The 13,251-nt window shown below is 32.9% G+C and overlaps 4 protein-coding genes across 4 annotated transcripts; 1 reads left to right on the top strand and 3 right to left on the bottom strand.

Moving 5' to 3' along the window:
• Positions 1-22: 22 nt before the first annotated feature.
• On the bottom strand, positions 23-7,152 carry LOAG_01440 (hypothetical protein; the record flags this gene model as incomplete). The annotated part of the gene is made up of 18 exons (XM_003136979.1): positions 23-91; positions 248-349; positions 580-870; positions 1,215-1,338; positions 1,536-1,716; positions 1,866-2,037; positions 2,153-2,230; positions 2,464-2,626; positions 2,706-2,799; positions 3,353-3,474; positions 3,613-3,776; positions 4,052-4,251; positions 4,521-4,670; positions 4,809-4,881; positions 5,178-5,324; positions 6,375-6,474; positions 6,650-6,752; positions 7,059-7,152. The coding sequence occupies 18 exons, from the start codon at positions 7,150-7,152 to the stop codon at positions 23-25; spliced, it is 2,427 nt and encodes an 808-aa protein (XP_003137027.1).
• A 372-nt stretch (positions 7,153-7,524) lies between these two features.
• Positions 7,525-8,832, top strand: LOAG_01439 (hypothetical protein; the record flags this gene model as incomplete). The annotated part of the gene is made up of 2 exons (XM_003136978.1): positions 7,525-7,667; positions 8,586-8,832. The coding sequence occupies 2 exons, from the start codon at positions 7,525-7,527 to the stop codon at positions 8,830-8,832; spliced, it is 390 nt and encodes a 129-aa protein (XP_003137026.1).
• A 760-nt stretch (positions 8,833-9,592) lies between these two features.
• Positions 9,593-10,948, bottom strand: LOAG_01438 (hypothetical protein; the record flags this gene model as incomplete). Its single annotated transcript, XM_003136977.1, has 3 exons — positions 9,593-9,723; positions 10,517-10,660; positions 10,819-10,948. The coding sequence occupies 3 exons, from the start codon at positions 10,946-10,948 to the stop codon at positions 9,593-9,595; spliced, it is 405 nt and encodes a 134-aa protein (XP_003137025.1).
• Positions 10,949-11,893: 945 nt separating this feature from the next.
• Positions 11,894-13,251, bottom strand: LOAG_01437 (hypothetical protein; the record flags this gene model as incomplete). The annotated part of the gene is made up of 4 exons (XM_003136976.1): positions 11,894-11,937; positions 12,235-12,326; positions 12,722-12,843; positions 13,132-13,251. 4 exons carry the CDS (start codon positions 13,249-13,251, stop codon positions 11,894-11,896), a joined length of 378 nt encoding a protein of 125 aa, XP_003137024.1.

Raw genomic sequence — 13,251 nt, 5'->3', positions numbered from 1 at the left:
ACCTTTCCTAATTTAGATCACTTTATCTCTTGCACCACTTTTCTTTTAAATTTGGATCACTCATTACCTCCAAATCACGGACATTTATAACCTGAAATTTCAAATATGTTCAGGTGTGCTAATTAGCCAAAAAAAATCCATATTTTTCAAAAATTATAAATCATTCGCTTTTCGAAATTTTCAAAGTTTTGTATTTGAAAAGCAGAAAAATACCAAACGCATGAAAAACCGAAAGGATGAGAGAGACCTGTGATTCAATTATGATTGCATCAGATCGAAGTGTTTTTTGTATCCTTTGTTCAAGTTGTACGACTGCTTTCATTTCTTCCACTATTTCTTCCACCGATTTCTGAATTTTCACAATCACTTCCAATTTAAATGAAATATGAAACCAAATTTCCTTGTAAGAGTATTTTGTAGTTGCTGCGCTGTTTTTTCAAAACTCATGATAATTTAGAATCCACAAACATTCGGAAATTATTTCGGATGTAAGCAAACGAGAAGTACAAGGAAGAGAGTTGATTTAAGGTTCAGATAGTGGGAACTTTTCCTGAATTTCAGAATATCGAAAAGAAGCACCTCTGACTCAAAGCGTGCCCTATTGGTCGTTTGTTTCTCGATTTCCTGGAATGAATTATTAATGAAAATATTTTTATTCCTTGCTTCTAGCGCTGATAATTCAGTATCTCCTGTTTTAGATATGTTGTGACTCGGTTGGTGCGGTGTTCGTTCTGCGCCGTTAATAATTTTATTGAATATAATCGCAGATGCAGTAGTTTTATCGAATACAACCGAAGATATGATTGTTAGTGGTGTTTTTGAGACATTTTTCGTTAATGACTTTATTTTTTGTTGTCGTTCCTTCAGTTCCTGAAACCTGTCGCATTATTTTGTCTTCTTTTGAAACTGTCACATGAATTATTCCTCGCTGCTTAATTTAATAATTAATTTCATTCCACAAGACAACGAGAAAAAATAAATATCTCTTCTTCAATATCTCTATTCGCATTATATACCTTACAATTCCTTCTGTTTTCTCGTGTCTCCAACTATATTCAAGTCTTTCTTAAGATATATCTGAAGAACTGATACCTGTTACTGATACGGTTCCAGTCGAAACTAGCTACCTCAGCTGACCCTTTAAGCCGTTTATGTAAAATTGTGAAATTTTCGCTAAAGATAAGTTTGTAAAAATTTAAAATGCCTAAAGTTACTTTTTGATATTGTTGTTTCAAATGATCATCGCTTACAATTGTTACATTTTGTGTGTTAATTTTTATATCCATACCGCCTGCTGGAAAATCGATAATGCGTGGATGACCACCGTTCGGAGAGTGGCTGAAACAGATAGAAATGGTTTAGTTTCTACTTGTAAAATGACCATTATGCACTTTTAGTGTTCGGTTTATTATCTTAAGCGTTTATGTTACAAATCATATAACTATTATAAAACATTGAATACCAGGTAGGACAGTGCAAATCCGTTTTGCCAAGCTGCATTTAATGATAAGAAAAAAAAAAAAGTAAAAATGAACCGATTAATTGGTGATGATGGAACAGCAAATGGTGTTTCTTCATTACTGATCAGTTTCTCGAAAGAATAAGATGCTATATCATGAGTGTTAGATGCTAACAAAAGCGGTAATGATCCAACCGAATGACCTCCTGCTGTAGTTACACGTCCAACGATGGATAAACGTCGACGTGATGGCATTGCTAAATGCTTAAAATTTTTATCGACTGAGAAAATTTGGATGACAGATCAAATATCAAACAAAGAAATTCCAAATTACAGCAAAAAAAAGTTGATACCTTTAATTAAACTTTTATGTTTTAGTATTAAAATATTAAAGAAAGGCACAAACATTTCTCTTGCCGTGATGGATGAAAAGTTAGCAGTGGTATTGATGTCAATGTAGTCGTCGTTGTTGTTGTTGTCATCGGTGCTATTGTAAAGGTCATCGCTTCCGCAATTTCTTCTTCATATTCATCATCGCTGTCAATGGAACCTGTGAAATCCCAGGATCGGTTCATTTCCTAAATTTTGACAAATAAAAAAATGGAATTTAAGAGGTATTTCATAGAAAGATACATTTTGGAAAATTTTAAACAAATATGCGGTTGGGAAACTTCTAAATTTAGCATATCTTACTTTCAAAGGTGCATTTATAGATTCGGTATTTTCACCACTTTTCTTTGCTTCTCGACGACTTCTGCGACATCGAGGAGGCTAGAAGTTTCATTTGTCAATTTTTAGTCTCTAAGAAGTTTAGGGACGAAAGCACTAAAGCACTGATTGTAATTCCAACCGAAACTGAATACAATAAAATTCTGCGGTTATCAGAAAACAAAGCGAAACGACAACAGCACAGATTTCATCCCTTTCCGCCTTTTCACCAATAATACAGAAATGTTTGTCAACAAGCATTATTAAGAGAAAAATATAGCGTGAAATACGCATACCAAAATGGTATCACATTCACCCAATAAACGATCACAAAATCGTAGATGGCATTGCATTTTGATCATTGAACCATCGGGAAATTTGACTGCTTTGCCTATAGCAAATGCTGACAACGGATCCAAATATTCTGGTAAATTGATCACCGAACTATCAAGTGCACATCTATGAAATTTTACGAAATTACTTTATTATCTCTGAATTGTATAAATTTATGATAAAATGTTTGATGAAGTAAATTTACCCGGACGAATCAATGACAGTACTGTTAACTCCACTGCTCAGGTCAATGATAACACAACTGTGAACAAGCATCGACTGATATGTATCGAAGGAATCTGCAAGGTGGCACATCGAGAAGGGTTCTGGTAGTTGAATTGATGATTAGCATAGAGAATTATCTGGAATGCCTTGCAATACCTTCCTTTCCAACTCTACAGATAGTTGTAGAATGCTTTGCACTGAACTAAATCAAAGTGAACCGGTGCCTAGTCTGACTGAGTTCAAAATTCAGTTTAACCAATTATAATTTCCAAATAAAAAAGAGAATTAATTCCTTAGAACTGAAGAAGGAATGCGGTTGTTGCGATTGTTTCGCAGTACTTTTGCGCTCTTTAAAGTTATTTTTAAATAGCGCTTTTTTAGGGAAATTTGAAATGTTTGATTCGTCACTTTGAGTCTGACCTGCCTCTCGCAATTTCCTTAAACACTCGTCGTTTTCTAACACTTCATAAATCTAGTTTTGACCTTAATTTTGATGAAAAAAAATACATAGTTGAAGTTCACGCATAAAGTGATGTATTGCAAAATGATTTTGTTAGCTATATTGGGCAATGTCATTTTTTTTAAATTTTCATTTGTCACTTAGAAATGTAATCATGCCACTCATACCTTTATCGCATTCCCATGAATGAATGATCTGATCACCGACACGGACATCTTCTAATTTACACTTATCATTTGATTTTGAATTCGATACCATCTTGTAAGAACAAGGCATTTGATATTCATTCCTGTAGATCCATTTTAAATGCAAAGAAAGAACGAACTTACGGAACAAAGGGATAATATTAGAAGTAGGCTTTAAAAAAATGCCTCGAAAAGAACGTTTAAGCATTATTACAAGAGAACATTATATTATATTATATTACTTATCACTAATAGCCACTTGATTGTCCACATATTTTCTCGGTAATTTTGGTGCTTTTTCAGGATAAAAACATTGCACCTTGAAAACCTTATCTGCTTTTGTATTATATAATGGATGGAATTTCAGTACGACACTTGTTTCGAATAATGTACCCATAAGATTTTGCTGAAATTTCTCAATGAAAGTATCAGAATGAATCAAAGTAACAATCATCGTATTTCTGTGTCTATCAGTAAACATTCTACTTTCACTCAAGTGATAATACAACGTAGTATTTCGTAATGCTATTGCTAACTCATATGGATGATCATGATCTTTGATCGCAGAAAATACTAAGGCAAATGTTCCAGTTACCTGCAATTTAAAGATGTGAGACAAGATGCACTTAAACGCTTAACGAGTAAAAAAATTCAAATACAAACCATTTAAAATTATTTTACCTTCATCTGTTTCTGGATGTTGCAAGAGGTAAGATCTAATGAAAGACGGATCTCTTTGGAAGATGAGTTCCGTGCGATCCCGGCACACTCCGAATGGTGAAACTGACCAGGTACGTAAAGATGTCCATAGAATGGATTCACTGTCGAAACAATAATCTCGACAGAATCACTGTGACAATTTATTTCAGCTCCGAGTGGACCTGAAATATAATTTTTCCATGACGGTATTTGTAGTTAACATTGGACCTTTTGCTTTATTTTGATAATGCACCATAAAGTTTTTGGGATCTTTAGTATCCTAAATTGGAGATTGAATTAATATTCATTCTTAGAAAAATATGAATTTAGTCAAACTTCTGCCAATTTTAAAATCATATGAAAGGAATTTTCTGTTTGATAATTTCCTTAAAAAAAAGAAATAGAAACATGTAAAATTGTCACCAGCCTCTGGAAAAATCACAGTGTTCACCAACAGCAATCTTTTTGAACTGATACACAAATTGATCTAATGAAGCTTGAGAAGTCAGATTTTGGAAGGCAAGATTTTCATCGCCGGTGATTTCCATCAGCTCACCCATATTAATGTGCGCACCAATACCAAGAGTAAGTATTTGGACACCTGTGTAAAAATCACAGGATAAATAAAATTTAAGAATTATATTTGGAAATATAAATTTCACTTGAGGCTTAAAATTCTCTTCAAAGAAAAATCTTCTATTAAATATTAAAATCTTTTGGATAGATTACTGTTATTTACCAGCTTGACGAAGTCGCACTGCAGCTGGTATCGGATCATCATGTGAATGACCATCGGTGACAACCACAGCTACCTGATGACAGTTTCATCAAAAAATCCTTCATTTCATAATAGAAAGTCAATGATGAATTTGTCAAGAAATTAAATCTATAAGCATTATTACGGATTGCTGCAATTTTTAAACATTTTTTTAAAGTAATAATTGGAAAAATTTTAATGAAATATTAGTTCATCAAAAATATATGAGGAATGTTTCGGAGTGTAAAGAGTTCCTACATTTGATTTAGAAATTGAAATTTTAGAATTAACTGCTGATAGAAAAGAAACAGATGAAGTTGATTAAAAAAATATATATTATCATTTGGAAACCTGCGCCACATCATCCTGATTCAATCGCGCTCCAAAACTGGAATCATGACGGAAAACATGCAGAGCTTTGTCCAATGCTTTACCAGTTTTCGTTGTTCCCGAGATATGCCGAATTTTCTGGAGTGAGGCGCGAAGTGATTCCTTGTTCTAGAAAATTTTTCATTTTTTGAGGTGATTCTATAAACATCCTTAAGATTCAAGTGTCACAAATTCTCTCCACAGCAGCTTCCAAAAGTTTTCACAACTGGATGAATACACTTGTTTCGAAATAGAAATATGAGAAGTTTTCCATTTCAAGTTTAAATATTAATTTCGAATCTAAACGTAAATCTGGATAATTTCAACATTATCTCCCAAGAGGAAATTTTTTGTTATACATCAACCACCACTGGAAATTTTCAAAAAGTGTTCGAACCAGACTGATGGTTCTTTAGAAAAAGATATTTAGATTTGAAGTCAAACTTTTTAGCTCAACTTTCTATCTGGATCTGGGATGTGTGGGGTTAATATAATTTTCCATCAGGGGTGAATGACCCGGAGAGCTGCAGTCTTAATTGAAGTTGTTAGATATGAATAAGATATGAATAAGAGATATGAATACGAGATATGAATAAGCGATGAAAGAAGGAACGGTCCATTAACTAAGGAAGATAATTTGATCTAAAGTACCTCCATAATGGTGGACAGTGAACAGTTAACAAACATTGCTTCGGAAATGAATAACTTTCACTTTTCATACTCTAAATCGATTTTTCTTGCTTTTCTTAAACAATTTCCATTTTCTATGAGCAGTGTACATTTCAATGACTTTTGTTCAATATCCTGATGAATATATACATTTCTCAAGAGACAATTTCATAATGAAATCATTTCCGATCTTTCTCGTACATATATCTACCTATACAAAATATAAAAGTCCATTTCATTTGACAATTGGTTGTAATTTCGTCTATTTTTAATCATAATACCATAAAAGTATGGTTTCATCTCCAACGTTCCTTCGCTTCGGCTATTAAGTCTTTGTTTTGCTGAGAATAACTTGAAAAAATCTCGAGAAATGAAATTAGGAATTTTGAGGATCCTGATTGGTTCAGTAGGGTTTGCATTATTTCGGTGTTTCGGAATTTCCTAAAACCCACTGCACTTTATATTTTGAACTGACATCGAAGTTTTTGAAACTTTGAAACAGCAACCAACTGGATTGGCACTAAAATTAAATTCGACTCGTGTGTAGGATGAATACTGCATTACAGCAATTTGTGTATTTTTCGGGCCAATTTCGATCATATCGACTATCCTGCAATGTATTTTCTAAAAGAGTGAAATTGTACTGAGCCTGATGAGCAACCTTAACTATCCCAGTACTGAAGCTTTGGCTCAGTAAAGAAAAATTACTTCTGCAAAAGTTTGTGTGAAATAAATATCAGGAACTTCTACTCTTTTTAAAATATCACACAGTTTTCGTAACCGACTTATTAAGCATAGCCATTTGTGTTGCAAAAGTGTTTCCACTAACGCTGCCAGAACCATCCAGAATGAACAACAAATCCAGTTGACGATCCAAAGGTCGACATACTGAAGTACAATATGAATAAACATAATATGAAAGAACTGATTCCATAATCAACTTATCAGACATTTCCATCGGAAAGCAGACGAGATTATTGAATAGGTAACAAGTATTACACAGGTATTGTGATATCATCTAATAATTAATTTATCCGGTAATGGGCAATGTAGCACTATTTATATCATATTACTACTACTGTAGACATAGTAATAGACACTACAATTAGGTCCTACACTGTGATGAACTTTCATAATATCATGAAGAATTATGCAGTTGATAGGCATTCTCGAAGTTATTGTCTAAAGGACTACCTTTAGCTAGATCATTGTCCTCGTAATCGATTGCTGTGATTAGCGTCGGCGTGATTAATATTAATGATACTACCGTACCATAAGTTGGCAGCATTTTTCTTTTCAAACTTTTTTTCTGGAAATGATGTCTGAAAAATATTTCAGTTCAATATATGCGAGACAAAAAATAACAACTTATGAAGAGTTAAGAGACGATTAGGAAAGTGGACGGAATGAGGACAAGAAAAAGCGGACAATGGCGAGTGAAATCAGAATAATATAACAATGCCGGGGATGTTAATTGTGGTTGGTGGAAATGAAAGTGGTAGATATTGTTGACAGTAATTATAGTGATAATTGAAGTTGTAGAGATTATAAGTTTAAATGAATGCCTCCAACAACAAACTTTTCTCACTCTTTTCTTCAACCTTTATGAAAAAGAAAAAAAATAAAAAATATTAGTCGCTCCAATTCTGTCGAAAAATAAATGGATGGAAAATGTAGAAGGATCAGAGAAAGTCGAAGAGAATATAAAGGCGGAATTCCACTGGAGGAGGCAGGGAAGAATAATCAGCTGAAAGCATCAGCGCCCAATTTTTTCTCGCATCGCAAGTCACCTCCCGATGACAAGTTCCGAGAAATTTATCAGCACTAAAAACGGAGACGATTTGTAATTCATCCCATATCCCCATTTTATTATTTGACAGGATATGTAATGGATCATCCTTCAACATAGCTATATAAATTCTCATAACATTGGACTAGATTCAAAGTGAAAAGATTCCAAATGGTCATTGATAACTCAAATACTGCTGCTTTAATGGGATTCCATTTTGTTTCCTTAATCATTTCTTCCATAGAAAGAGAAGAAATTTTTCTGAATATATTACATAGCCAATACAAGTTGTTACTTGAAATTAAAAGTTTTCAAGCATAAATCTATTACTAGTGGAAATCTTTTTCAGGTGGAAAATTTACGCCTATTGAAACTGAAATTCGACGGTCTTTTTTTTTTTAAACAGCTTATTTTATTGGCGTATGAAAGCTCCATTAAAGAGGTATTCCGGAAATGTTTTTAATTATTTAAGGGATCTATTTCTAGAACTATGATAGCATAATAAATTCATCAGGAAAAGGATTAATTTGATAAAAGCAGCAGGAAAAAAGACGCATCGCATTTAGAGGTGAAACAAATTCAGGAAATCGCCGCTGCCCTTTTGCGCTTGACTGAGCGATGCTGAAGGGTTTCGATTGGATGTATTTTTAATATTTGTGCATATTAATGATGACAACTTCGGGCGAAAACTGTGAATTTTGAAGGGAATTCAGTTATAGGGATAAATAACAATGCATGTAGACAAGTGGACTGGCACCCATCTCAGGATAAGGAACATTCCTGATGACATGCGCGGACGCGAACAATCGAATAGATAGACGTAAAGACCACCTGGTAGGATCAGAAATAAAAAAGGAAGGAAAGAGAGAATGCGGTAGTTGACAGAGGATGGAAACTGTTTCATGACCCATTTATTTGCATCATCATTACAGAACAGATGTTGAAAAACATTTTCACTCTTTGATAACTCTTCAATATCCCGGGATATCCAGCAAAATTGTGCTTCGTCTGTTCGGAACATCAATAGATCGTTTTCCGTATAACAACAATAATTATAATCTATGCCATGCAAGTAATAATGGTGAAGTGGAAAATCACTGTAATTGTGATCATCAGACTGATAACATTCTTACTGATAACATTCTAATAAATTTGCTCTGTGCCCCATTTCTTTCATGAATCTCTCTTAATTTCATCTTAGATTTCAAATACTTCTATTTTCATTTTCTTCAACAAAATGAAATTTTAAAATGATAATGATATTGCTTGCTTCTTCTAAAGATTGAGAAATCTTTTCCATTCCAGAATTCTTTTATTTTGGACTTTATTGACTAAGATTAGAGTAAGATAATTTATAGATCTTTCAAATCTCTCGGATCATTCAATTTACAAAGTGTTACGAATTGGAAGTAATTGAGTTCGTTTACTTGAAAGAATTTGGCCATAAAACAAAGCGTTTTAAATTCTTCTAAATCTCTTGTGGATTCCTGAATTTGGAAATTCTCAGGAATCCACAAGAGATTTAGAAGAATGCATTTTCCGTCTGTTAGACAACGATATGGTCGTGTAAAACCAACGTTCAAAACAATAATATTTGATACAAACTCATCAACAAGACTTTTAAAAAAGCATTTTATTAGCAGAAATTGAACTGTTCTCTCCCTCTTTTCCGTTATCTTTACCCATCCATAATAGCTGATATGATTGATGAACAACAATAATTGTCAATTACGGGAATTGAATTTCAGAAGTGTTCTCAACTGGCAAGAAATGAGGAAGTTTTTGAGTAACAAGTATTACGTGGTATTGGATTTAAGTTGTAGTTGTTTCACAACAAGCACCATTAATTATATCATATGGACAGTTCACACATCATACACTATGTAAAATACAGTTTGAGAACATTTCTGCAATGTAATTACTGAAATTAATTATCTTTTCATAATTTGAAAAGTTGCGTTGTTGACACATTCGGGAAGTCCAAATGAGACGAAACAAGGAGAAAAAGTAATATCAATAAAGGCCAAGATATCCTCTGGATTCTTCGGCTGCCGTTGTATAGAGCCAGATCTGAAAAGAAAACTGTGAAAATTCTATAATTCAGAATAAAATTTTGAGATTTTGTACCTAAGATGACATCACATGATAAGTTCGAATTTTTCTGTTCTTACGAATTGCTTTTAAAACTTTTAAAATTTGCTTTTTGACTTATACGGTTTCTTTCACCAAATATCTTACCTTTTTTTTAGACTTTAGAACACGACTAAATTGTAAATGCTATAAACTTTGGTGTCATAAACTATACCACTCATAATCAAACAAAGGTCATCGTTAACAGAAAATTTTGATGGAAGATTATTAAATTCATGATGACCTTTGGAAATTTTTAAAATAAACTGATGTCAAACATAAGAAAATTGTTTATTAAAATTAGCTACTTCTTCATTTTTTTCACAAAATAGTTTATTCTTTGAGATAATTATTTTTATGACTACGATAAGATCTGATTAAGAATTTAGGTTAACTGCAAATTGCATTGTTCCAAGACATGAGTGGTCTTTCGGATTGCAATGCAAATTAGTTTGCTCCAAAATGGCTGAAGAAAATAAATACATCGAAAACAGGAATCGATAAACGAACGACGGAGGAGTGATTTTAATGAAATTATATAAAATAGACAGATCGTACTTGCGGGGGGAGAGGGGGGAGGGAGGAATGTAAACGATGAGGTAATAGTAATTTCTAGCTGATAGTATTCCTGGTGAAGTAATTAGCAAGGTATGACCGAGAGAACAAATTGATTCGATCTCATCTTAGCCATGTCTGAGTCATATGAACAGACCATTTCTACAGTAGAACTTACTTGTATTGACGTGTAGCATATGAGTTGATTCCGGTTCATCTCCCGTTTTGCATGAATAACTTCCATCATCTTCGCTTGAGGCCCTAAGAATCCGTAATGTGTGAACGATCGTTCTACTGTCTCGTTTTACTTTTGATATATATTCTGGAAAATGCTCATCTTGACGCACTGATGATAATGTGGGAGTTCTCAAGTACCACCTTCAATCATCCATCCATTGAGTATAAAATCGTTAGTGAAACCTTAGCAGTCCATTTTCGTTGAACTTCTGCTGTTATTAAATTCAGATTTTTAACGCTAACTTTTAGTATTTTTAAAATCGATCGGTTGCCCATCTCTCCACCATTCCACTTCACCACTTGCACTATTTGCTTCATTACCGATTGTTATCGTGCAATTCAGGAGTACTTCACTGCCAATCATATTAGCCATCAAGTTTGTCGTACGTTCTAAAGATTCGAAATAAATACAATCCAAATATTTAACCGAACATAAACAAATTTGTGATGAATTGGAATAATTCTTTTTGGCCTTCATAAAATATTTACTCCATTTTTAGGAATTTAATTACACTTCGGTAATGTTTGTCCTACGGCCAAGTTGTCATTAATTACGTTCTTAATTTTAAAGAAATGGTATGTTTTCATTTTTGAAACGAAACATATTTTATGAAAAGTACTGACCATCCATCAAATTAAAATGCTTTGCTTTTAAATAACACAACCATTGGCACGGTAATACAATTATTGATATATGAACAATTTTATTATTGATTTAGTGGGATAACATTGTTCTTAGTGCTGAATTGTTTCTAGTCTTAAATGTAAAACACCTTTACTTATATACAAGAATTTAAAATTTACCGAAGGGAACTTTTTTTTTCGATATTATTGTCAAACATTTCTTTGACATATTTATATTACAAATGTACAACGACGCCCAAATGTGTCAACATTGAAACACTTCTGGTTCAATAAAAATTAAATTTGTATCATGCAAATGCAAATGAAAACAGTAACAACAATAATTATGGTGCCCGAGCAAATACCAAAGAACCCAAGGACGGAAATTACCTAAGGACTTATGTAAGTTGAAGGACACGTGTGTTGAACCTCAAAAAATGGTAACAATAAGTGCTATAAAAGCTGATATGAATGAGATTCATATGTATAATATTTAAATGAGTCTAAATTTTAAAATGAATTCCAGAAGTGAAAACAGAAGAGCCAATAATTTTTCGATTTTCCTAGAATCTTAGTTGATCAGTATCAAATAACGAAATCCATTTCCCTAAATGTAAAAAGATTAAATTACACATTCTTGCATGTCTAATTAATTCTTTAAGCAAAAACTTGACCAAATCACAATTAATCAAACTTAATTACTTGCTGGTGAAGATGATGCTTTGAGATTCCGCGTTTCTGAAAAATACAACCAGTACAACTAACGTGGAAAAATTCAAGAAATAGAATTCGGATTAGAAATTTTATCGAATCTAGGAGTGAAAGATCTAATCAGATAAGAAAAATTCTGAAGTATAGTTATCACTGCCAATCCATGACATTCAAGTTGTGTAAGGAGATAAGAGATATAAGTATCCATGAAGATGATAACACATCTCTTATGGTTTCATTATCAGTAATCGGAAATGTTTCGAATACTACTTGCTTTCTTGTTTCCGACACAGTGATCAACTTTTCTTGGTTTGTTAAACTTACCGATAACATCTAAATATACAGCATAAACGGTGCTTCTTGGTTCGGTATTTACTTCACATAGGTAACAACCGGAATCTGATCTTTCTACTCGACTGTAAATATTAAGTCAGTGAATACATTGATGGAAACAAGCAGATATTTATTAAAAAAGAAGAAAAACAATAAATTTTTACTTCACTTTTATAGCGATTATGCCGGATGGACAAATACCAAACAGCATAATGTTTTCAAATAGGCTTGTAAAAAATCTCAAGTAATTGTTATCAAACTTGAGAGAGTCGGATAGCTCACTGTAGTGTACTTAGTTACTATATTATCACTATTACTAGGCTACAATCATTCTATTTAAAATAAGAATTCATAAATTTAAGTGATAAATATGCGCCTGAAGGACATATCAGCCTCTAAATGAATTACAAATATCAGATGATGTAATTGCTTTTAGATTGACAAACTATATTTAAAAGTAAGGTATCATCAAATTTACCTAATAATTAACACCCAATCAACTTCAGATGGTCTGAGCGATATTTGAAACCTGGAATCAGTGGTGAATGATAACTCACCAGCAGTCAATAAAGCTTCGTCACGCAAACGTGTCCAGGCTACCTGAAATGAATTGATGAAAGGAATTGATTTGAATCTAGAAAAGAATATTACAAATTTTCTCGCTCAATATATTCAAACTGATATCAATTTCAAAAAGGTTTTAATGAACAATTTCGCCACCAATAACTAATTAACTGAATGGATGGAATTTAGGCTAGACAGAAATCTTAATTAGATTAATAAATATGACAGAAATAAAAGAAAGTCTTATAATTCAACAATAAGTCGAATAATATTCTGTGAAACTTATATGTGTAAATAGATAGGACAAATACTTAGTCTACTGACCATATTTTGCTTTAGATGCGGTATTATGCAATGAAGATAAGCTGGTTGATGCAGCGGTACTTGAACGATCTGTTGTTGTGTGCTGCTGGATCTTTGCTTATCTTCATTAGATCGCTCCAT

The sequence above is a fragment of the Loa loa genome, assembly GCF_000183805.2.
Source record: "Loa loa unplaced genomic scaffold supercont3.23, whole genome shotgun sequence".
NCBI classification, from domain to species: Eukaryota; Metazoa; Nematoda; class Chromadorea; order Rhabditida; family Onchocercidae; genus Loa; species Loa loa.
The sequence above is the reverse complement of the archived record's forward strand: the minus strand, read 5'-3'. Positions and strand labels throughout refer to the sequence as shown.